Source organism: Argentina silus (genome assembly GCF_951799395.1).
Source record: "Argentina silus genome assembly, chromosome: 7".
Lineage (NCBI taxonomy): Eukaryota > Metazoa > Chordata > Actinopteri > Argentiniformes > Argentinidae > Argentina > Argentina silus.
Window position 1 is genome coordinate 8959161 of NC_139661.1, and position 26649 is coordinate 8985809.

Consider the following 26649-nt stretch of genomic DNA (forward strand, 5'->3'; position numbering starts at 1 on the left):
CAGTTACACAGCAAGCGCACAATCATAAAGTTGTAACACATAGGGATTGACCGCTTCCATCGCTCAAGATTCCCGTAGAATCACAAGAAGCAGATCCCACTTCTTAGGTATGCGCAAAGAGGGTGCAATATGACCCTGCTGAACAAGTAGGAAGTCACGCGGTAGCAGTGTGACAGCTTGTCATTTCTATTACCCAGGCCAGGGTAGATATTCATTATCTCTAAATACAGTCATTGATTTTTAAAAGCTTATGTTTAGCAAATAATAGTAAAGGTTGGTAATTTGATGGGGGACGTTGGAACGAGTGTATTTCATTAAAGGTAACGTATACCACTCTCGCTTTTATGTGAATCATTAAGCTAAAGCTACCATCCTAGTCTGATGTCAAGACGAAACAAAACAAACTTTGTTGGTGACACATGCCTAGGAAGCTAGCGATGAACAGATACTGCCCTGTAATCAACAGCATGGTGTTTGGTTATTGTAATAACATTGTATGTCAGGCGTGTATATCCTCTCATGTTTATTTTGTGCAGGGTTGACGTTTTCCAGTAAACATCTCAAGTCAACAAGTAAGCTATGGCCAGCAGGGATATCAGTGAGAGCACTCCTCTTTTGGACAGCTCAGTGACAGTCAACAGACCACCATCAGTGTTCCAGGGCAGAAGACTGGCATGCGCAGCCATACTTCTGGCAGAATCATTGGAACGAGTTGCATTCTATGGCATTACTTCCAATTTGGTCCTTTTCCTGAACAGTAGCCCATTTTATTGGGAGGGAACTCAAGCCAGCCAAGCACCTCTGATGTTCATGGGGGTGACTTACCTGATATCGCCATTTGGTGGCTGGCTGGCAGATGCATACCTCGGCAAGTTCAGCACCATTGCTTGCAGTTTAATCTTGTACTTCCTTGGTATGCTGTTTTTCCCATTTATTGCAAATGAAACGTCCAGGAACGCCTTATGTGGTGATGAAATGGCATTTCCAGTGCAACCTGCAGAATGTTTGAGCACGAACAGTACCCCTCCCAGCAATGTGACCTGCCCCACACGCATGCCTTACTGTGGGCCGGTGATCTACAGTGGCCTTGTCCTCATCGCATTAGGAGTGGGAACAGTGAAGTCCAACATCACTCCATTTGGGGCAGACCAGGTATGTGTGTGTTATGTAAATAAGGAAAGCATTCAATTCAAACATATTTATGAATTGAAATGATAATCTGGGAAGTCATGTCATCATAGTAGTTTGACCATGAGTAAACTCAATCAGACATACCTACTATAATGAACTGGCTGGTTACAACCATTGATAACATTCCTCATGAGGTTCACATTTTCATAAATTGGGTCAACATTGGGTCAACAACACACACCAGTCATTGATGCCTGAGAGGAATATTACATAAGTAATTGTGCCTCAACAAAGGAAGTGTTCAACTAGCATACAGTATCACATATGTCTAATTTTGTTTCTGATTAAAATGCAGGATTACCCATAACTCCCAGCTTCATGAGAGAGGAAAGCCCATTTCAGAGGGAAATATTTCAAAGGGATCATTGTTATTCAAATCTGACCCAGGCTGGCCAAAATAATTTTCAAAAGAGGGGGTGACTTTGATTAGCACAAATTCCTTTGTCATCATTATATGATTTTCACATGTTTCTCTTCTAGCAAACACTTTTGTTGATCTTGATCTTGTTAAGTGGGAAAGTTGGCTCCAAAATGTTGATTGAGTGAATTGAGTTGTTTAATATGTGATTCAGTAGTGATATTGCGGGTTAAGATGCCTGCCATAGTAGCATTCATATAACAAGGCCTAGTTATATATATATTCACCTGTAAAACTGAATTAGATTATTCATGACTTTCTGGCAAGTTTATTGATTTTCATAACAAAGCCTCGCTCTCTCCTTTTCGTGAAGCAAAGAATAGAAGGAGGTTATTTTTGTTTGTCACTTGGAATATATATTACATATTCTTCACAGCACGTTTATTTTTTTTCCCAAAATGATGCTGGTGTAGGAAAGGATGGATGCTGATGATTTTGATGAAAGATGTTAGCCGTCATGATGATCCTTATTGCCTCCCAGGTCAAAGACAGAGGCCCAGAGGCCACCCGCAGGTTCTTCAACTGGTTCTACTGGTGCATTAATCTGGGAGCCATTGTGTCACTGGGTGGTGTGGCCTACATCCAGCAGAACATCAACTTTGAGCTGGGGTACATCATCCCAGCGGTGTGCCTGGGCATCTCCTTTCTGGTCTTCCTGCTGGGGCGCACTGTCTTCATCAACAAGCCTGCAGATGGGAGTGCCTTCACAGACATGTTCAAGATCCTGAGCTTTGCCTGCTTCTCCTCACAGAGGCCCAAGGAGCCTAACCTGCTCCGGTAAGATGGGCCAAGTCACCACTGTCAGTGTGTTGGTGTAGACTAGGGTGAGAGAGATCAGAGAGAGATAGTTCTCTGTGTTCACTGTTCGATGCTCACTATTGTATAGTGAACACAGAGAACGACTGTACCATTTGTACAAGTGGAACTGATGGGGCTATGGCTAGGCGTTCTCATATCCTCATGGCCATCCACCACTTTTGAATTTATAACACACATTCAACACCTATATCAAGTTTAAAGCAGAAGGTTCTATTGGATGGTATCTCTGATCCAGGATAGAAGTACAAGGTGTTGCTGGTAGGCCTTTATGCTAAACCCTCCTTTGATCCCCCTGTTCTGTCGAAGTTTTCTGTGGTACTCGCATTCATCATCATTCTCTGTGGTAAAAAGTTATTCCTAAGTGTTGTAGCTTGACTTTGAACCTAAGTAGCACAATCAGTTCAAAACTTGACATTGAATATTTTAAGTCGGCCAATCCTGCAGCCTTTCAAGAATTCCTTATTAAGGCTTTTTCTCCAGAGATGGGGATTATAGGCTTTAGAATGAAGTTTCTGTCCTTTCTCTAGAAGTGTCGTTATTTAAAGGGGAGACGTTCACAAAAAGTGCTGATTAAGTCTCCTATCTCAAGAGTTTAGTTTAATACCAGTCTATGTTTATTGGATGTTTACTGCATTTTATGGCTCCTGTCAAAACATGCAGTCGTGGTAGCTTTAGGCTTCTTTTAATTGTGTTGTTTTTCTTCTTATCGTCTTCTTTTTCTTCTTCCTCTTCTTATTAAGCCCTAAACCTACACTGCTAGATGGTGCCAAAGTGACCTATGGAGGGATATTCCCAGAGGAGAAAGTGGAAGAGGTGAAAGCCCTGTTGAAAATTCTCCCGGTGTTCTTTGCTCTTATCCCATACTGGACTGTGTACTTCCAGGTAAGACAGATGTATCTCCTCTTGTGGTTTTAAACATGCATACGTTTGCACTAGTCAGGTAGACTGACATTGCAAATTATGTTTTTTTCATTGTGCTGTAGATGCAGACCACATACGTTCTCCAGAGCCTTCATTTAAGGATTCCTGAGATCAACACCAACACCAGCTCTGGCTCCCACCCGGTAAACTCATGTTGGGATTCCAACGTTTATCTGAAGCTTACTTGCCTTTCCCTTTATGTACAGTATGTGTTTAGCTATATATGTGAATGCATCTGCAACTACCTGTATGATGATAGTTACAGTAGTTCTTAACAAATGCTATGACATATTCACAATTTGAGCATTGCTATGTATTACGCTAATGGTTAAACATCACTTAATCTATTTAATTGCCATGCAACTCTCATAGTTTCAGTTTCCAGTTCCCAGTTTCAGGTTATGGTTCCTCTGCAGAGGTAGGATGAGTCACTGAGGCCACTGGCTAACAGTCAGATGCAACAGCTGGAAGCTGTCAAGGTTGCTAATACTAAAAGGATTAAATTAAACTTTGACCCACAGATGAATCACAGATTATCAACCTCGTAATCATTGTGTGTCTTCTGTGGCTCTGTCAGACTATATTCTTGGTTTTGGGCAATGCCTCTGTCAAGGCCAGATTGCCATCTGTGTGTGCCCCAGTATTCCCAAGGACAGTATATAGAGCTGTGAGTGCTGTACCTCAGCCCCTTTGGTTACAACGCACACCGTATGGTTACAAACGGGTGAGAACAAGACGCACAAAGAATGAGAAATAGTATCAGTCGAAGAGTAGTTTTGATTGAGTTGGTTCTGGGTTTTGGGTTTGTTGCTACTTCTAGATGTTTCTTCACTCTGCCGTTCATGCTGCTGTAGGTGTGATAAGGGAAGTGTGCACCATGAAATGTGAACTGAAACACTTGCTCTTTAACCACACATACTAACACCTACAGCCCTTAACATCTACATCTTCAAGTGGCAAAAATATGCCAATGATTCCTTGTGTTGAACATGCTGTTCACCGGTATTGTACACTGTGTTCATTATGAACACATGAAAAGAACACTTATCCACACTGATATTTTCAAGTATATACTTCACTGGACTAGAATTGGTATTTCTAGAAATTGAAATGAGAAACTGTATATTTCTTTTCTTTTCTTTTTTTTTCTTTTTTTATATATATATTTTAGGACATTTCTGCTTGGGTTGAGACAGTAGAGATTGGCAGAAAGGATGGGTGACAGAGAGGAAAGATGACATGCAGGAAATGTCGATGGCCGGAATTGAACCAGGGACCTTGCCATGATACGCCACTGAGTGCCACAGAAACTGTATATTTCTGGTTGCAAAAGAGGAACTATGCCTTTTGTTGCTACCAGACTCTCAGAAGTCCTCAAGATCAAAAGGGAAGTGAGATTAAATGTCTTCATCTCTGTGATGTTATGCTCCTTCACTTCTGAGGACACATTTGACACATTTGAACAGCAACTTAAAGAGATTGTTTTTATTTCTCAAGGAAACATGGCATACTTGATCCTCACAGAATGAAAGCTAAAAGATCAAATGTGTCTTCAGTGTAATGTTTGCTCTACTAGTTTCTAATTTATTTATTTTAAGTGCAGACTCTTGAGTATAAGGTCTACACCAACACCTAGGTGCCCTTCCAGGTATGGATTTAGATCCAAGAAGTAAATAATACAGCCAGCACTCTCAAATAAATATCTATTTAATTTAATATGTTTCTGTGTCATCAGCACAGAGGCTTGGTGCCGTGACTCAGTGCTAAGTATATTTGTTGACTGTGTTATTTACTTACCCAAGACCCACATATTCATCATAACTACAGTATATTTCTTTATTTTTCCTTATTATTAAGTGGTATCCACCTGTATTTTAGGATCATCATTCTGAATGTTCATTCCAGTGAAGGAGAGCTGCAGGATAAAGAGCCTTTCCCAAAGCTGGACTATTTCTGCTTAATTAACACTTACCCATGTAAATGTAATCCCTCTGTGGAGGCCTGAGCCTGCTGGGGCACCTCTGCCACTCAAACCAGGCTTACCAGGGTGCAAATAACTCTTACTTAGCACACTTTCATGTTCTGTATATGATAATGAGTAAAGAGAGAGAGAGAAAGAAATACAACATCTGAAACCTCAAAGGCACAATGTATAATTTACCAGCAATTAGTCTAAGAAATGTAAATTCAATTTGGGAATAAATGGAACTATCAGATGGTAAAAACTAGAGATGATCTGGGACTTACTGTAAGGAGGCACTTGATACATTATTTGAATTTCAAAATAAATACGCCTCGGAGTTTGTTGTCACAATGTTTCTCATTCAAAAATCAGTAACTTTGTTGGGGCTTTGTATGCTCAGAATGCACTTTCTTTTCTGTTCTCTACCTGACTGGTATGTTAGCCCATGTATCTCCTAGTGAACTAATGCAAAGTGGCGGTCGTGGGCTACTAATGCTGTACTTGTCATTGAGCCCATTTGCTCATTTACTGGATGGGCATGTTCAGAAGTCTTTAGAAGTCTGAGAAAATTATTTATCAGTTATTGATGGCTGTCTATTCATTTCGACATTTTCGTTTTGTGTGCCATTGTTTTTGTGAAATGTAAGCATTCTACATGTTTATGATATCACATGCAGTTCAGTTTTGCTTCTGACCACGTGAGGGCGCCAGCACAGTGTCAAGGCCTACACATATACACACACACACACACACACACACACACACACACACACCCCTAAGGAACTGTACTTGAGTGCACTGACATTCTCAGTATTGTTTCTCATGCTTTGTGCTCCTGCACATAGTTTTCCTAATGTTTCTCCTCTGGATTCCCGGCAGATCATGTTCCGCTTCCCTACTGCATGGCTGACAATGTTCGACGCAGTGCTGATTCTCATGCTGATCCCCCTTAAGGACAAAGTGGTGGACCCCATCCTCAAACGCAGGGGCCTGCTGCCTTCCTCCCTCAAAAGGATTGCAGTGGGGATGTTCTTCGTCATGTGGTCAGCTGTGGCAGCTGGTGAGTGCTCTGGGTCCAACAAACAACAATGCCCTTTTCTAAGGTTGACTCTCACTCAGTGGTGTCTTAAGACTGTGTAGATTTCTAGTAAATCTTCCATTTAAACCAACCAAACAAACCAACCCTATTCTTGTCAGTCTCACCATGTCATATGCTCCTATGTCAACATCACGTTAGAGAAAAGCCCGGCTCCTTTACGTCACATCTCACAATCATCTTGTTTCCTGGTATGTGGTTTAATTTCCTTATTTGGCGGTGTCACAATAGACATATGTAGAAGATGGTGTCAGGGCCAGGAGTCACGAGGCCAACGAGCACAAGTAAGAGTTGTCAACAGTGAGGCTTTATCTCGTCCTGCATTATTTCAATGTTCGTCTTGCTTTCGCCATTCATGGACAGGAGAGGAAACACAGCCAGAATTAGATCATTTCTAGCACTCATGAACATTAATTGGATAGATGAGTTGTCATCCTTTTTGATGTGATTTGAGTGAACATGTAAATACATGACCAGCCTCGCTGTCTTCTGATAAGAGGAGTTGACCTTCCCAGCGTTGTTTGTTCTGCAGGACTCAGCAGGTAGTCTGTCAGAAAGGTATTAATATTCTTTGCATCAAAACAATGCTCGCTGGTAAGCTGGTATCATACTGACTTGGAAAATAATAATAATAAAAAAAAAAAGAAAAGGAAAAAGCCCCAAAGGTGTGCTTTGTTTCCTCACCCTTATAGCACACGGGGAGAGCTGTGGCTTCCCATACTCTGGTTCTGTCTGACTGCACCCACATTCAGCAGCACTGTTCAGTCCAATTCAGTTCCAGCCTGTGGATTATCTTTGAAATAAAGTCTCAGCCTAGCCTGTCACTGGGTGCGGCATTGATATATTCAGGCTAAAAAACATTTTGAGTGAGACGAGCCTGAAGGCAGAGAAAAAAGCTTTTTCTCAAACCAGTGGCGTGCTTGAGAACCAATGCACTTTTTAGTTTTCACAGCCAGGGCATTTTCTCTGTCAGATGTGTTTTCGCTCCAGTATATGATCGCATTAAATGTGTTCATGTCTGAAATGACCTTTGGAACGTTGAATAGTGGGTTCAGTGAATTGATGAATTACAGTTACACGTATACAGCTAAATCACCGTTAAAAGCCGTTTGTAGAGGATAATGAATATTAAGTGTGCTGTAAAAGTATGTTTTACAGTGGTGTTATGAAACAACAAGCCCCCCCATACACACACACATAATGACAGTGGTTATTTTGTTCTGGTAGGGATTGCCCATGCTTAAAATTCTGCTGTATGAGGCTCATGATGACTGTGTGAATGGATCGTGTGTGATCCAGAGGCGTACTGTATGTGACGCCCTGTGTGAGGATGTGATCAGAGCCTAATGAGGGCCCTAGAGACGCAGTCCCACCTCCCCAGGGAGAGCCAGGCTCTGCTGGATCCCGCTCACGGCATTAATAAACCACAGCCAACCACAGGGGGAGTTTCTGCAGGGGAGTTTCTTACCATGTAAACATTCAAGTTTACTGAATCTGAAACGATGTGTGGGTGTGTAGATGGGTAGACAATGGTTCTGTGTGGGTGTATTTGTATAAGGGAGGTCTGTCATGTACAGTAGTAGTAGTCTGTCTGATTAAACAGAGCCTAACTTGCTATACTCGTGAACATGGATCATTTTTGTTCAAGGGAGCTGTTGTAAAATGCCTATTAACCGATTATAAAAAGGCTCTCTGAGAAATGCCGTCTGAAAGACCACCCTATTATAATTGCAGAATGCAAAAGTTTGAGGAGGCTACATTTTACTCCCGATCTTGAAAAGCTGTCGAGGTCTTTTCCCTTCCAAAAGAAGACATTTTAAAAGGAAATTGCAGCAGTTGAATGCAGGGCTAAGAAAAGAAGTTGAATATTTCAGAAAGCAATTTGAAATCCCAGCAGTGAAGAGAAAGGGTTTATGGCAGTGCAGCAGACTCCTCTTTGGGCATTGGTCACAGAGAGGACATGAAGGTGAATGGGCTGGTGCACAACACAGCTACTCCTACGCATACACACCTCTATAAAACAGTAGATCCAACACTACACTTTAAGTTATCTTGCCGGCTAAGCTTTGGGAAAACTCGTGATTGATTGTATACATCATCATATAAGCTACATGTATTTAAAACATATACTTTTGGAATTGCAGATACATTGAATGAGTGATTTCATGTGATTTGTCTCATTTCTGTGTTTCACCTAGAAGGCCTTTCACTGAGTGTGACTCCTGACTATAGGGTGTTAATCCACTGCTGCCCAGTAGCTGAACTCCTGCTGTAATGGGAACACACACATCGGAGGCCTTGGACAGATGGGCGACTGTACACCTGCCAGAGAGGCGTCTCTTGCCCCGGGCACAGCTAGCAACGACACTGCGTTGCACACCTGCCATTCTCTGTTCACAGAGTTGGCATTGTCATGCCAACCTGCTCCCGTTGAGCTGTCTAACACAAAGCTGTTGTGGGCAAACATGGCAAAGCTCCATTGACTTTGCATTTGAAGTGGGCTTTTATCACTTTTGACAATCTTATAAACTTCATATTTTAATCTGCTTTCATTTGTTTTGGATGTATTTTGTATATTTAATGCCCTAAAGTAGCTCCAGCTTTGCTTTTTAAAGCTGTTGCAAGGCACCCAGGGATTGTCTGATATGACATTGGTGAGAAAAGGAAGCCTGTGTGTTTATGTCGGGAGTAAGACTAACTCTGGGCAGCCCAGAGGCCGCCTGCCTGGGATGGATGGCTGGTATTATATTATAGCCGGATTACAAGGCTGTATCCCCTCTAAAATGCTGCATTAAGTGTGGCTATGATAGGAGGCTGTCTCTGGGAGTTATCTGAAAATAGCTGCTGGTTCCATGATAATGGTTATCGAATAAAGCTTTTAGGAAGCTACAGCAGCTGATGACAACTGCTTGGGTGTTATTGTTGAGCCGTCGGGCCTCTCTTCCATTCCTAACTGGTGTAATCTGACTCTCTGAGCGTGCAGATGTGATCTTAATGAAGCGTTAGCTTTGACTTGACACTAAGTCTCTAATGGACTGTCAGTGAATCCCCCTCAACTCCTTCCAGTGAATATGTTTGGGTGTTTGGGTGTTTGTCTGTGTGCTTTAGTTCAGGACGCTACTGTAAGTACTTTGACTTTTACAAAGTGTTCCTTTTCATGATGGCAGCATTCAAAAGGGAGCAGAAGCATGTGTTAGAGGTGCATCTGTGTTGCAGGGAAACGTTGACAGCTGAATCAGCCCTCATCCGTAAGAGAGTGTCAGACAATGTCACCAGAGGTGTTTGCTGTCTGTAGCTCTTTCAGCGGATACTTTGTTTCCTCATACAACAGTCAAGTCATTCTGCAGCGATCAAATCAAACAGTGATATTCTTCCCAACTTTTGTTTCCCCACATGTACCCTAAAGCAAGGATCTAGATTGAAAATCCTCGCGTTGAGTTATTGCAATCTAAAACACACTTTATCTCCTCCCCCACAGGTATACTGGAGACAAAACGGCTTGAGATCATCAAATCTAACGGCACCATCGACCAGGTCTTTGGCGGCGTGATATACTACGCTGCAGATTTGCCCATATGGTGGCAAGTCCCTCAGTACGTGCTCATCGGAATCAGTGAAATCTTCGCCAGCATTGCAGGTAGGTGAAGTTGGCATCCTGTCGGGCCAAATAGAGCTAGAAATGACTACAGCTTGAAGCTTAGTTTGCATTTCTACTATGGATGCTGACGTTTGCTAATTACTTTCTATTATGACTATTTTATGCTGTAATATGTGTGTGTAATGTATCACATTCATGTTAAATGTGCAGTATCCACCAGGGTTAAACAAGTCTGCCATTCTGCATCGTTATAACCATTGTACTCTAGCTCTTGCCAGCTGTTGGGATGTAGACTGGAGTCATGTAGTCACTACAGTACTAATAGATGTTGATGCATGATTAACATTGATAATCTGAATTGTCACACAACCATAATCCAACACCCAATAAAGGCACTTTTTATAAAGGGCAAGTTAAAGTGCAGTCTATGTAACCTTCGCTCTCTCCTGTCTACCAACAACCTGTCATTGATGATTTCCTCTGGTTCAGTCTTATGTCCGAACGACTCATCCAATCAATGGTTTTCTTTTTCAAAACACAAAAACCCCTCCTGCATCCATGCACTTGTGTATCGGTCCTTGTCTGTGTAGCGGTCTTTGTCTGTGTAGCGGTCTTTGTCTGTGTAGCGGTCTTTGTCTGTGTAGCGGTCTTTGTCTGTGTAGCGGTCTTTGTCTGTGTAGCGGTCCTTGTCTGTGTAGCGGTCTTTGTCTGTGTAGTGGTCCTTGTCTCTGCTATTGTTGAAATTGCTAGGTAAGGAAACCAGGGAGGCATCAATCAGCAGGATTGATTTGGCCAAGTGGAGACATAATGGCAGTTTAGAAAGTCTGATTAAGCAGTGCACACTGCTGTGCTGACCACCATGTTCTTTCTACTGCCTCTTCCTCAGCCGATGGAGAAACATGTTCCTGTCGTATCTATTGGGATAAGCCTAAAGTTCTGCCCACAGTAACAACCGCAGGGCTTCCATTCCACAGCACTAGCCCTAGTACCCCTATATAGCTACTAAGGGTAACACAACATATTCAGTTTACCTGTTCTCATATACGTATTGAACTGGGTTGATATCAGTGTAAATGGGAAAACAAAAACTACATTTAGCTTAAATAAGGATTTTGAACTCGTACATGCTGTGTTCCAAGTGTTTGTAAATGTTTTGCTCAAGAACACATTTCAGAAGGTCATCCATATTCTCTGTAATATGTTCTCCCTCATACAGCATCTTGAAAGGATTTGGTACTGTGAGATGTGAGCTACTGCAGCGGCTGCCCATGCTTATTTACACCCAGTGAATTGCACCCCCAACAAATGCGACTTCCATTATCTTACCCAAGGTTATGATGAAATTATAGTTTTAGTCTTGTTTGTGGTTTCAACAAGGTGTATTATTTAGTATTTTCTCAAAACCTTGAATTTCTTCTTCTCTATACAAAGCACAGTGGGTAATAATAAGCATTAGCCTACAGTAATCGTTCGTCTTTACCCTTGACCTGCTGTGTAGAGAGAGAGAGAGAGAGAGAGAGAGAACATGATTTACTGTATTACTGACTTTTCTAAGCAATAGCACAACAAAAAGGTCAGGCGTTTCACGCCTGCACTTTCTGGCTCTACTCTCAGAGCAAATAGTTATGATTGATTTGACAATGTACCCATTTAGACTTTTTGTGGTATGTATGGGTCCACTGGTAACAATGCACTCAGCCAAAATAAAAGGGAATAGACAGCATTTACTCTGGGATTCGTGTTGCGTCTGGTTGGGCCTCTGTGTTTGGTGTATATTAGACACTGAGGGCCCAGTCTATGGGAAAAAACCTCCCCCTTAAAACACCATGGTCGTCAAAAGAATTAATATACCAGTGATTGTCTTTCGTTTGTACTGTACAAATGAAACCATTCCACAATGTCCCACTCAACAGAGCGAAATAATGCTTTCAATCATGGATATGAATTGTCAGTTGTACAATCATTCTTTGTATGTCAAAGATTTATCATTCCTATGTGTAGTGACACACTTTATCGACTATGATGTCATCAAGTACAATTTCACAGGCTGCTTTGCTCTTGGTTGAACAACTCTTGTCCTGTGATATTGGCATCCTCATTTAAACTGTCATCAGCATCACTATAGAGAGCCACTCCACAGCTTCACGGTAGGCTCAAGAACTTAAATTTACATGAGGAGCTCCCAAGTATGAGCAGAGAACATACTGTAATATCTCCTCCCTCATACAGTATCGTATAAGGATTTGGTAGTGTGAGACGTGAGGTACGACAGCGGCTGCCCATTTCCTCAGTGAGAGCAGAGAGAGCACCGTTGAAATCAATAGAAACCTACCTCATTAGTATTTTTTTCCTCTAGTCATGACCATTACCAGGCTCAGGCTTCTGTTTCTCAGAGATTTCAATTACATGGTTGATTACAAATTCCTCAGACCTTTGTCTACGATTGAGCCATCTTTTATCAAATTTGCTTCTGGTTGTTGATGTGACTTCCTTAAAGCTATATATATATTTAACAGTCATCAACGAAGCTTTTCTGTGTTTTAAGCCCTTAGGCCCTAGGAGTTATCATCCAAGAGCACAGTTCCGCTCCAATTTATCCTAGGTGTTTCTCTAAATTAATTTATGTCAATGTTTCCTTCCTCAGTACATTAAAGAACCCTCACAAAGATGTCTCCACATAGGAGACCTTTGGTGCCCCAGCGTTTAGTCTTTGCTCCAGGTCCATAAGAATGTCCATAAGGTCTGCAGACAAGCCAGCCATCTTGATCTCAACAGTCAACAGCTGCTTACCTTAAGCAGAGCAACATACTGTATGAAATGTATGTTATGTTGGAAGTGTGGCTGAGGTCAGATAAGCAGTGCAGTTGACTTGAATATCCATAACATGATCTGAATGGGTTACATAATGACATTCCAGCAGCATGTACATTGGTTTGCCTGAGGTGACTTTTCAAAACCACTGGCACTGGCAGTCATACTTTCTTATTAGGGCGCATGAAATTCAAATACAGTACAGACAGAACAAAGCTGTTGGGAGCCCAAAAATAAACTGTACTCCTTCCTCACCATCCCACAGGGGTTTTCTTCAAGGAAAATTGGATGACAGAATTGTGACATATGTCTGGAAAATAGTTTTCCCCTGGTCTTATTCTGTTTGAATAAATCCGTTTAATACATCAGGTGCCCACCTACTCCCCACTACACTTTCTTGCCTCGAAGGGACCAGGGTAATTCTTTGCTTATGCACCACCCGCAGTTTATCTGCTTGCAAGCACTAAGAATATGCGAAAAAAATTGCAAAATGATCCCCTCCGGGATATTTAATTATGTATTGCTCTTTTGGAAATGTTAACGGCTAATGTTATTTTTCAAGAAAGAAAAATCACCCCTGCAACATAGCCCTTGGGAGAAAAAATAAAATATTTTTTACCTTCTTGCTCCTTTTTGAATAATCCGCCTCTTCATCCAGAAAGGTCAGCCTGTTTGTTTTGTGTATGGTGGGGAAGTGGACATCATTATTATTCCATCTCAAATCATTGTAATCACCTCCTGACAAGTTAGGGATTAAAAATAGTCATGCAATACTGTACAGCTCCCTTTGTGCTGCTGTGTATTGCCTGAGAAACTTCTGGTCAATGTTTTCCCCCTATAATACAGTATGCACAGCTATTAACCAGAGCTGTTTGATATGCAGTGGAAAGGTCAGCTTGGTATACAAATACATGTTTCTTTGTGAAAAAAATGGAAAGGTCAGATATACAATAGTGTCAACGCTCTTGTCTCTTTATCTTTTTTCTATTTGGAATGGGATTCTTTTTCTCACCTCTGTATCTCAACAAGCTACATTCGTCCCAATGCAGGTATCTGTAAGGGAAGCTATGCATCACATTACTTTCATATAATATTCTCATCTCAGGAAGGTTTCAAACAGCATCCTTATTTAGCCAAAGCTCCCTTATCTCTCCTGACAGATGGAGCTATAGGGCCTATTTTTAAAAATCACAAGTTTGAGGTGCCATGAAATTATCAATGTCAGCTAGCAGACAGACAGCTCTCAACATGTATTTTGTTCTCTTCCTCACTCTCCTTTTCTCACCTACTGTAGCTGGTCTTTCTCTCTCCCCCAATCCCACCCTCTAACACATTAAATATTGAGACATTCTTCCAGAAACAATTGCAGTTGGATTGTGTGCCTTGCTTTGGGAACGCCTGAGGGCGAAGGATACAACAAACCTACTGCTGGTATTTAGCTTAGTCTTAGAAGCAGACAAACTATAGTTATAGATGAAAGGGCTGCTGTTCTGATGTAAATCTAATCTACTGTAAGTGGAGCTGTACAGTGATGCATTGGAGTTGTTTCCATAGTGATTGGCCCCTGGCTGGTGTGTCTGGATGGGACCATGGGTGATGAGTCATCCTCAGTGTAAGACACACTGATGACCACTAGAGCCAAGCCTGGCCACTCACTGCCAAGCGCCAAGCGGGTGCCCTTTGATAAAGTCATCTAAAATGCACTGAACTGTTACTCACCCTTGGATGTGCCATGGTTAGAACATGTACAGACATGGATGTTTGTTTGTTTGTTTGTTTGTTTGCTTGCTCAGTTCAGAAATGTACTGTTCTGTATGTGGATCAATGTCCGGCAGGCAATGTAGGGGGAATCATGCATGGATTTATTCGTATAGGTCAATATTTACATGATGATGCTTGATGTATTGCATGGTTTTGTTACGGTGAGTTTATTTGAGATGAGTTGTTTTCTTTGTATTTGAATGTACGTTATGGGTCTGTGTTTAGATCTGCCTCCCTCTCTCTGTTGCAGGTTTGGAGTTTGCCTACTCGGCCGCCCCCAAGTCCATGCAGAGTGCCATCATGGGACTGTTCTTCTTCTTCTCTGGGATTGGCTCCTTCGTGGGCTCTGGCCTGCTGGCCATCGTTTCCCTCAAGGGGATTGGCTGGATGTCCTCCCACAGGGACTTTGGTAAGAAAGAGCAACGCAAGAGCAAAACAAACAGGCTTCCTGTGTTCATACAATAGGTCCTCAGGTGAAACTGTCTTCAAACAAACCCACAAGTCACGATATGTATATTTTTGTAAGCAAAGGCATTGTTTTTTTTTTTTTTTTTTTTTGTTGTTGAAGCAATTACACCAAATTAGAGTGAGTGACTGTGTATGGTATTGTCTCCCAGCCTGGTTTTTGGACTGTACAGTGTGCAGTCTCAAGGGAGGCCTGTGTTTACGGTGGGGTTTTTCCAGAGTGGAATGTGAAGTGTGTTTATGGCTTCTGGAAACACCCTGGTCCTTGATCTGTGTTTTCCAGGGAAGAAAAATGGCTTTTCTCACTAATGTTCTGAATTATTCAAACATTTTGTATTATACGAATAGTGTCTTAAACATAGTGTCTTGTGTTTTGGCGTAACTAAAGGGATTGCTGTTACAAAACATCATCAGATATAATTTACTGTTGTCCTCATAGCGGTGCACAGTGTTAACTGTATCTAGGTTGGGATTCCCTGAGCAGAATTTAGTCTTGGAACATCAATAGAAATGTACACTCACTGAACACTTTATTAGGAACACTATACTAATACTGGGTAGAGCCTCCCTTTGCTCTAAAAATGTTTCAGGTGCACTTTCAAGCTGTGAATCTCTCGTTCTACCACATCCCAAAGGTGTTCTCTTGGATTGAGATCCGGTGACTGGCAAGGCCACTGAAGAACACTGAACTCATTGTCATGTTCATGAAACCAGTTTGAGACGATTTTTGCTTTGTGACATCATGCTGACTTTTGCTTGTTATCATGCTGGAAGTAGCCATTAGAAGATGGGTAAATTGTGGCCATGAAGCACATGGTCCGCAACAATACTCAAATAGGCTGTGGCATTTTAGCGATGATTGATTGGTTTTAACGGGCCCAAAGTGTGCCAAGAAAACATTCCCCACACCATTACACCACCTCCACCATGAGAAGGTGTACAGGTGTTCCTAATAAAGTGCTCAGTGAGTGTATATTCAGGGGACATGTCACAATAATTTTCATGTCTCGACTTGATTTAAAATCCACTTAAGGAGTTAGTAAATTAGTTGTGCAGAGGGAAAAAAATCTGTGCAACTCTTGTTTTAAGAGCGTTTCCCGTAATAAATAGACATGTCAGACTAACGACAAAGGGTTTGTGTAAATCTGTCCAAGTGCTAGAATAAATAGCGTGGCTGTGGCAGCAGATGGATGTGTTCCCTGGCGAGAGGAGGCTCCCGGCCCAGATGCACTTTCCTGTGAGCATGCGGTAAATAAGCCAGCACTGTAAATTATTGTTTACCCACAAACACCTAATAGCTCATTAATACAATGTGCCGACAGGTTGGGAGGTATTTTTGATGATGTTAGCACTTGGAGATGCTTGGCACGGCTTCAGAAATCCATCCGTTGCCTTGGCTCGCCTGAGGAGCCGTTTGTTTAATAAGCATCATTTGATTGTTAAACACAAGGAGGTTTGCCTGAAAGCTTTCTTTCTCCCCGCTTTTTTAGAGAAAAAAGTAATTTAAAGAGCGACTAAGCAGGGCAGGGGTGGGCGAACAAACAGAATAAAACGTCCAGGGTATCCATTGATAAAATACAGATGGCACAAAGCTTTGACCTCAAAGCCAGTCAGAAATCACAGTTTGTTGTGGTGGTGGTGTTTTTTGTTTTTTTTGTTTTTTTTCCGCGATACTTTGCTGGGCTTCACCTGTCTGTTTCCCCCCTACCCCCGTGGCTCAGTGCTCTGCAGGAGTGATGGAAGCGGATCCTCCTTATTTCCATGGCTAAGGGCGGTGTGGAGCTGAGCGAGGAGTAAACAGCAGGCTTGGTGAGCTGTGCAGAGCAGCGCGGGCCTGGGGACAGACACCCAGTATTAATCACAGGCTGGGGGCCTGATTACACAGCCCTCTGCTCTTAAGTAAAGCTGTCCCCGGAGCACAGCGCAGAGCTGGCACAGCTACCTCATCCTGACACAGAGGGGAGGCTACACTGGAGGCTGCTTACCCCTCTCACTTCACCACCTCCACTCCTACTCAGAACAAACCGTGCTAGTTGGAGAAACTAAGGTGCTCCAAATGTAAAAAAAAAAAAAAAAAAAGGATTTGACTTTGGTAACTCTATTAGTATTTCAGATGGGTTTTTTTTACATTTTCCAGGCATAAGTTATAGACGATGGTTACTTTTCCAATGGTTGCATCTACATGGGTGGTCATTCATCGAATTCCTTTATTTTGTCTTAGAAAAGGCATGGCCAAGATTTCAATGTGTTCAGTTGACCTCAGAGGCCAAGTCAATGAAGGGTCAGCTCTCTCTGCTGCCTCCAGTCATGGCGGTGCCAGAGTTTGTCTGTGCTCAGAGGCTGAAGCTTTATCTGAGCAGGTAGCTGCAGTAACAGGTCAGGAAACAGCCTTTTCTTTGTCCCACGTTCCAGTCCTGACGGATCCAGGATCAGATGTCAGGGGATCCCTCGGACTCTCACATTTTGAGTTGACATTCGCATATCCTGCTCAGGAACCATTGGATAATAGTTAGTGAAATGCCAGTGTTTTAATATAGGGCAAAGGTATCAGAGCAGAAAATGGTTACATTTCCTCTGACTCGTCTTACACCATAAGAGCTCTTGATTTTACACAATAAGAGCGCTATCGTTTGGTATTGCTGTAACCGGGTTGACACCATAAACTCACTCGTCAAGTTGAAATACCCCCAATCAAATTGCTCACATTGCTGTGGCATAGCTGGTTACCATGGGGTATTTCTGTGATGGTCACATGTGTTGGCAATAGCTGACACAGGTTTGAGACTTGTGGGCGCTTGGACTGCGAGGAATCAATACCGTTTGTGGCAGTGTGACGTCTGTTACATTGCCAATCAAGAAGTTTTACAATACAAGCGAGAAAAGTCAAGGACACAATATTTTCAGTCACAGAAAATAGAAAAAGAAACATGCATTGATCCCCATACTCAATTAATCTGGACCCAAAAGATGGTGTTGAATTCATTGAAGCATCAAAATGCTGTGAAAGCTTACATGTAGGCCTATTGATCAAGTTTCAAAAACTGTAAATTGATATTGACATGGTTCATCTCCATTTAGCATAATGTGCTCAAATACTGTCCCACACGACCAATACGGTACACTGTCACTTTATTTTACCACATTGATGAGGGAAAAGAGGCCCTATCTCGCTGAGGTTGATGACAATCTCAGGGATGTGTGTTTTTGAGCTGATATCATCATGCTGCATCTCTCTGCCTAATTAACTCATCATGGAGTCTTATCATGGTCCCTGACACAGTTTGAAGTAAAGGGATAGAGACAGAGAAATGTTCCCTTCAGTGTCTCAAATCAGGATAGCACTGCTTTCTGTATCGATTGAGTTGCACTTTTTCCTCCCCTACTCAGCGTTTGATTCTTAAATACCTGTCAAATATTTATGGGTTCGTTAATGGTTTTTACAGCGAGTCCTTGTTTTGTCTTTTGCTGCCGTAATTACCACTCTTTTGAAAGTGCTTAGCAGCCAAGTGGGCCCTGGGGGGTGTGGGCAAGAAGGAGGGAGAGGCAGAGTCTAACTTGTAATGGAATTAGAGAAGAACCATTATAAAATTGAAACCTTGCACAATTTGTCAAACCCGCTCCATAAACTGAGATGTTAGCGAACACAGATTTTTTTGTTTTTCGCCAATCAGTCTTCCTCTTCTAGTCCTCTGGAACTATTTTAGAGAATGTTTATTGAATCTATAAAACACTAGCTACACAATTAAGGTCAAAAAAGCAGGACTCTCTTCCCTCCAAAATGCATTTATTCAACTTCAGTTCTATCTCAGCCTCTCAGGGTCGCCTCCAAGCTACCTCCCCCCTGTGTTAATTAAGACTGCGTTGGCAAGCTCTCTGTTGAATGTCGGTTAAAGCGAATTATCGATTTGAAATACAAGCAGAATCTCTGCAAGTATGCTCCACATCCCCAGCGCTATCCTGCTGCGTGCATTGTTTTATTCCTCATGAATTATTCAAACTTCTGGGTATAGTAGGTCTGAATCTTTTCTTTGTTCTCTCACTGACATTTTAAACATTTCCCAGCTTGAAAGAGGTCGAGAGGGAAACTAAATAGAAAAAAACGGTCAAAGTGTTTGTCTTTTCAATTGTATTTCTGAACCGACTGGTTGAGCTTTATTTCATGTAAAGATGAAAAAAAACTAGCCAGTCTAATTAGGGGAGAGGTCTCAAGTCCTTTGAATGCTAGATGAAAGATGTTCTGTACTGTATTGCAATTACATTCATATACTGAAGAGGGGTAACACTGTTGAATCATACAGTATATGATATCCTACCAAGGCACTGGTACGCTACAGTACAGCACCCTCTGAAGTTTATGTTATCCTGGCGGCCTTTCTCTAATCTCCCATTCCAATTATCCATAAATAGCATGAACACAACAGAGTCAGTGAGACTCATCTCCTCTGCGGTCTGGGGATGATGTGGACTCTGCTCTGCTCCACTGAAGGCATGCATAAGGATAAGAAGCCCAGTGAACACTTAGTTACATAAAGGTTAATCCAATGTGTTGATGAACTGCAAAGGACACTGTACAGTATGACACCTGTGCATGAATGTGGAGGCCTGCATGTATTTCAAGTGAGGCTGTGCAGTCCTCCCTGTTGAGGTCTAGACTGTGCTTCTGTACTGCATATCTCCTACTGTACCTCCCTTGGTGCTAGCAATCTCTTGGGTTTGTTGATGTAATGTAGTTTCAGTTCGGGCTTTGAGTGAGCTTGGTTTATAGGTTTATGTTTTGGCAGGGAATGGGAGCTCAGAGGTCTGTGTTGAATTATTATTATTATTATTTTACTTTACCTCTGCATGCATATACTGTGGATTAGTGATGTGAAAAATCATCTTACCCCCTACACGACTAATTGTCTATTTTCTTAGTGTGTGTGTGGGGGGGGGGGGGGGGGGGGGCGGCTAACAAAATTAGTTGGAAAGCTAGGTTTTTTTTACATAGGTGAGTGACTGGTGCTATCTTGGCAAAATGAAACAGACTTCAGTCACTTCACCAACGTCATCTTCCATAACGAAATTGAAAGAACAAATAGAAACTGTCACCAAGTTGTTAGTTATAAAAGGGTAGTAAATGCAACGCCGTAGTATAATTACCATATAAGGTCAATAACATGGTATGAGTAGGGCTGTCATTACAAGTTGACTATTTCCATCATACTTTCTCATGCCTTATGGTCTCAGATTGTTCCATTAAACAAAAACAGACCTTATTCACACTTTCACAGCCTATTATTGATAGCAGATGGGACACATGACGTTGTGGAGTCAGAAGTTCAAGCCCATGGTTGATGGGGGGGGTCATAGTGATGGTGACCTCGGCAGTGTCACGTGTATTTGACCTCTCTTCCCCCAGCGTGTTCTCTGTGACTCTGACACGCTGAGTCCTTAATGCGCTAGCTGGCTATTACCCCGAAGGCCCCTACAGTAGCCCGAGAGGAACAGGTATAATTAGTCTCCACTGTCTCTGAACCTGAGGGCCGTCAGACCCCTCTCCCTGTTCTCTCTCCCTTCTGCCCATACTCAACACATTAAATGACAGGACTTCACAAGGGATTACCCCTTTATCCAATTAAAATCAAGCCTGGCACTCCTTCTGTAGCTCTTGATTCACTGTGACAGTCCCACATGGATAACTTAATAGGTGGGTTCCTTTGACAGCAGACTGCCTTGGAGCATTGGCTTTTCTTATTTGAAGATATAGTATATAGGATGGCTCTGTCCGTTGTATTCTTCTGGGCTGAGAAACTCTGCCATGCTGTGGGCCTTTTGTATGAACTGAAGCAATTTAAATAAAGTGGAGAACAATCCTATGCTGGGGATAGGGCACCCATTAAATGAATAGCTATCAGAAGGGCTTCTGGCTGAACAGTAAGGCCAGTAAACCAGGCTGCTTAACATGGCCATGGGTGGAAATCTTCTCTAATGCCAACACAGTTGTCAGACAATGCACTGTTTTAAGTTTACAAATGGAGGATTTAGTACAGCTGCCTGCTTTTTTCCGTCATGTTAACTCTAGCCATGAAAAAAAAAAAAAAAAAGATTTGTTTAGAATTCCCCCCTAGTGGTGGTTTGGTGAATAGGGACCACCACTCCAATCAGCAGTGCCAGTTTTCGAAAGTAAAGACAGCAAAATAGCAGGTCGCAACATAAACTTGGGAAAAAGGGGTTTGGTGGTAATGTTGCATTGGGGAGGCTGGATGGTGATGTGCTTAGTTTAAAAAGGGCAAATTTATTTTCTTATCTCATTAAGTCAGAGTTCATATTGCTATAGATAATAAGATTGTGATTTCATGTGTGATGTTCTCTTCAAGAGGACTCGGTTTGATGCCTCACTATGGGACATGCACTCTACCTATTCGCTGAATACCCTATTCAGTCACGCCTATACAGGCTGAGGACGCTTGCAAGCATTTAGCTCCGCCTACTGCCCATCCTATATAAGGACGTGGCAAGCGCGGCCATTTTATTCTTTCCACTCTTCACTCTCTGACTATCCGAAGCGTACTGTAGTGTGTTCTCATAGCTAGCTACAACTTAACTGTTCCAGTGAGAATTCTAAGACACTCCCGGGGCGTTAAGTTGTTTCTACTTGAACCATGCTGTTTCAGCTCAAGATTCTAAGAAGAATATTGATGAATTTGGTACGCAGGCTAGCACAAGAAGGTCGATATCTAGCTTGGTGCTCGCAATTATATAGAATTGTTGAACGGTTTACGGACCATTTGAGCCCTTGAGGCCAGATGGGATCAAACTCAAATCCTGAATCGTGCCAGAAGCTTGCTCATTCCCAGCCAAATGGTGGCCTTTTTTGGTCTGACCCTGGACTCGGTCTCGTTCAGAGCGTCCCTCACCCCAGCCAAACACACGTTCTTGTCTGGGTGTTTCGCCCAGCTCCGTGGGTTTCGTACCATATCTGTTTGACGCTATTGGGTTTAATGGCTTCATCGATTGTGGTTGTTCAGCTTGGCTTCTTCTATGTGTTGTACATGCACAGAGTGCTCATATTTCAATCCCACTAAATCACAGTAAAGGAGTACAATGAAGTGTGCATCAATGTTTTCTTTTCTCCTTTTATTGCATCCCTTCCCCTGGGGACACAAACAATCCTTTAATACTGATGAAAGACTCTGGCTCTCCTCACAGTTGAGGGTCCAAATTGTTCTGTTATTTCTCATACTTCAATCCCGCATCATCAACGATACCCTCTACATGAGCATTGAAGTATGAGGTACAACAAGGTCGTATTTAGAACACTTCATGCAAATAAAACAAGAAGAAAGCAGCTTCCTGCTGAATCCTGACAGAACCTTGTTTCCTCTCATGCACAAGAACAATCCACTTCAGACTATTCTCCTCTCATCAAAAGGAGGAGCTAAATATGGAGAGAAAACAACTCTTTCTGCCATATGATGTTGCCAGGTTATGGCCATTTGCCTCTAGTTCTTTAACACCCTTTAATGTGGAGCATTGCTTTGTGATGTACAGGTACTGAGGAAGTTATACTCCTGTCCCCCCTCCACCACCTGCCCCCCCCCCCCCCCCCGACCCCCCCGTTGTGTATGTCATGTCTTGCTCTTTAATATTCAAACAGTTCTGTATCTCTTTTTTTTATTGTGACTCTCAAGTTATGTCATCTGCCTCGTGCCTTCTCTCCCCATCTCCCCCTCTCAGCAGGCTCTGCGGTGCTGCAGTCATAGCTGTCATAACAATGGCCCTGTCTCTTCTCTGTTCTCTCTCTCCTCCCCAGGTAATATCAATGACTGCTCCCTGCACTACTACTTCTTCTTGCTGGCAGGGATCCAGGGTGTCACCCTGCTGCTGTTCCTCATCGTCTCAGTCAAGTACGACCAGCAGAAGAGCAGAGCAGGAGGACAGAGGCAGGGGGGTGCCTCCTCTTGACCCCAGGACTGACCTTGCAGCAGAGCACAAGTCACTGCGTCTAACTCACCCTACCTGCCTTGTTCATAGTGGCCAGTGCCAAAAGACGCTGCCTGGTTTGGTACAATACATGTTTTGTTTAGTTTTGTTTAGTTTTTAGTTTTTCCTCCTCTATGTAAGGTTATTATTTAAGCAAAAAAGGTATATTACACACATACATGCCTCAAATGAAATCAGTTAAGTTCATCATCTTTATGTATATGTTCTTGTACAGTAAACTTATTTAAACATTATTTTCTCTTTTTTGATCTTAAGACATTTGGAAGGCCTAATTTGTAATAGTTGAGAGGAATGAACTGATCAAATTAAGCTCCAATGACTCACGGTACAGCACTATGACTCAAAAAAGAATGGTATATGATGGGTGGACTTATCACTGATATTTAATTTTGAGGTGATATTGACATGTTATACCTGATTTTGTACTTTGCTTGTTTTCTCTTAAGCCTTTTTTATTTGCACTATAGGAATTGTGCCATATACAGACTATGCACAGTTAATTAGACATTTATAGGGTGTTGATGTTTGTGGTATTCACAATATTTCTTTTTTGTTTTACTTTTGGTTATGTTTTGTGAATTGGACATTTATTGTAGGCTTAAATGAATTGGAGCTTTGGATGCTTTTACTAACCGTCATGTTCACCTACTATATACAGTATACTGTATATATGTCTTGAATATGGTATTGCATTTGTTCAGTCTTTAATTATGAATTGTTTCATGGTGTTGCTTAATATACTGTAGACCTACAGCAACTAGATTCTGAGTGTGAATATTAGAGGCATTTTATCTTGAAATTAATTAGCCTGCTTGGTTTATAAGAAAGGTTTCGATAACCGCATTACCACTGAACAACAATTGAATCACTCTTGAATCCAATGACAGTTCAACAGAGTACATAACACCAGCAGATCTTGTGTCTGCTGGTTTAGGTTCAATACCATTTTGGTTTGTGTTGTTTATATTGCAGGACGTTTTGTTATAGCTTCAGCAAATGATCAGTAAATTGCGTTGTCATGTTCATACTGAACCACAGTTTTATAGAGCTAATTGAACATGACTTAATAGTTGAGGGCACTTGTGGTGAAGGTTAAGGCTGAAATCATTAATGAATTTGTGTTGTCTTGTGACTACACTGAGAGTAAAATATGTTAAGAACACTCCATGTAAACATGGGAATGCCCAGTGTTACTGCTTTTTGACACCTACCTTTAACCTTTGATGTGACGGAGGTACCTGAACAAGATCCATAATGTACTGTTTCTACCATTTAGTCAATGGCCTTCACAATGGGAGTGCTTTATAGTCCTTTATATGTGCTTTATAGTCCTTAGTGTGGGGAGTGTGTGAGTGTGGTACAGTATTTGTGAGCTTATGGTACGGTAGTATGAGCTTATGGTACTGTATTTTATAAACCAAAATTCACTCAGGGCTCAAGGGATGTGGGATAGCAAATGATTATTGCATACCAATAAAAATAAAAAAAAACAATAAAAATAAATATATATAGATGCCTTTGAGATTTCATGAAAATGTAACTGTTTACAAAGTCTCAGGTAGGCAAATTGAACTAACCGTTGTAGCTATCAAAGTGAAACCTCTAACTAACTCCCTGTCAGTGGCTGAATGCATGTAGCTTTGATGTTACCTTTAGCCACTGTTATCATAGTTTTAATTAGTCAGTATTTCAAATAAGATTCAACAGTCTTCCTTTTTGTGTTGGTCACCGTAACAGCTTTTAAAGAAATGTATTCTGAAAGTGTATTCTATTTCAATAATGCTGGAGAACTGGAATTTGGAATAATGTGTTTTTGTGGTTATTTTTGCCATTAAAATGTATTAAAATCTGAATTTATTTGGCTTTTCTTTTTTACTTGTACTATCACAATTGTGACATCCATTCTTAGTTTACATCTTCTGACAACTTACTGCAGTTTTACAGTTTTCCTGCTGGTAAAGGAGTGATGTTGGCACAATCATTATCCCATTTACAGTATGACTGGCATAATAAAATAATCAGGGTAATGTCATGTCACTTCAAGCAGTGGCCCCGTTATTTCTCTTACAAATGGGAGACCCCATGACAGGCTGACAAAATATTTCTCATACTGTAACATGCAAGTTTAGCATTTCCAGCGAGGCGAAGACATATTTCTTCACAATTGCATCAGACTCAGATTGTAATTGGCACGTCATCACAAATCATTTTGTTAATGCTGAGGCCTTAGAGCCAAGGCAACAGCAGTGGGCCATTTCCTGTGGAAAGCCTACACAAGCGTGACAGAATAGACAGCTTCATGTTTGAACTTAACACAATGCCTCCAGGTTGTATCTCTGGTGTGGCAGCTTGTTTCCCAGATTAGGAGAAATGTTTGGCAGATTTGAATGGTTATGAAGGCAGTCCTGAAAGACAATAGCTATGCATTTATGAAATCAATTGTTTTTGTGTATTTCTTTTCATTAGATGTATTGTTTCCTTATTGATCTCCATCTAACTGCTGTAGCCTAAAAGATAATAGTAATAAAATAATCCCTAAAATAATAATAATGTTCCCCTCTTTCTACTAATCTGAATGTTTTCCAGGATGTAATAAAGTTGCGGCCAAATCAAATGATTAATGTTATGTTGTGTATAGTTGTATTAATTCTTGTTGTATTGAGAGATTGATGTGTGCATAACTGGGTTTCTTAGAAGCAGGTGATTGAACAAGATTATTCAAGATCATTTAAAAAAAAAAAAATCACAATTGACTCCCTCCATAAGGGCTTATCAAACACCCGCACTGATGATAGGCCTAATTGAAAAGTCAAACAATTATAATAACTGGATAAGCAAGTATTATCTCTTCTTTCACATGTTAATTAACTTCAGAAATTGCAGCCTTAACAACACACAGAACCTCCATCCCTAATACAATAATTATCAGTGTTTATGGAGGTAGAAATCGGAGGACAGGCTCATTGTAATGCAGGAATGGAATGAGGAAGGCTACCAGTCCTCATTCCACTGTTATTTTGGATGTTTTGATATATGGAGGTCCTGAAGTACTCCTTGTTCCGTTGCAGGATTCCCCAGAGCCATGTTAGAGGGAATATGGTCTGATATGTTTGATGTTGGGCAGGGTTGATGTATTTCAGACAGACTGTCTGATCTTGCATCAACAAAATAAGTGTGCTGAGGGAGAGATAAAATGTAAAGCTGTTTAGTCTCAGGTAAAGTAATGTCAATTTTCTGATCCGACAAACTGTAGTCCAGTCTTAGACTCATCATTCCATTATCTATTTATCAACAATGTTTTGGCATTATTGGTATTTCCAGTAACATTGTATTTAGCACTGTATTAAGGCAGTAGTAAGAGCCGTATAAGAGCCTTATGATGTGTTACACATAATGTACTGTTGGTACATTCCACAACTGTGGTTAGACTGGCGATCTGAAACGCAGATAACCATCAATAACATCTTATATTGATCAGGATGTATTGCTAAAATGTTCATCATTATCTGGAGGCTCAGTGCATCTTAGGATACAGTCCCAGAAGAGAATATCAAAATACATCTTCCTCAGCCACAACAAAGCTTGCTGCTGGAACAGAACCTATATATACTGTATCTCTCTGG

General features: G+C 41.5%; 1 protein-coding gene across 2 annotated transcripts; it reads left to right on the forward strand.

Moving 5' to 3' along the window:
* Nucleotides 1–192: 192 nt before the first annotated feature.
* Nucleotides 193–24879, forward strand: slc15a4 (solute carrier family 15 member 4). Of its 2 annotated transcripts, none has more exons than XM_083673486.1 (9): nucleotides 193–203; nucleotides 537–1152; nucleotides 2091–2386; nucleotides 3169–3310; nucleotides 3412–3492; nucleotides 6192–6372; nucleotides 9887–10045; nucleotides 14829–14987; nucleotides 22836–24879. In XM_083673486.1, the coding sequence occupies exons 2-9, from the start codon at nucleotides 580–582 to the stop codon at nucleotides 22985–22987; spliced, it is 1743 nt and encodes a 580-aa protein (XP_083529612.1). In that variant the 5' UTR covers nucleotides 193–203; nucleotides 537–579; the 3' UTR covers nucleotides 22988–24879. The 2 variants fall into 2 exon arrangements, with proteins under 2 accessions (XP_083529612.1, XP_083529611.1); XM_083673485.1 differs by lacking the exon at nucleotides 193–203 and adding an exon at nucleotides 213–320.
* The last annotated feature ends 1770 nt before the right edge of the window (nucleotides 24880–26649 follow it).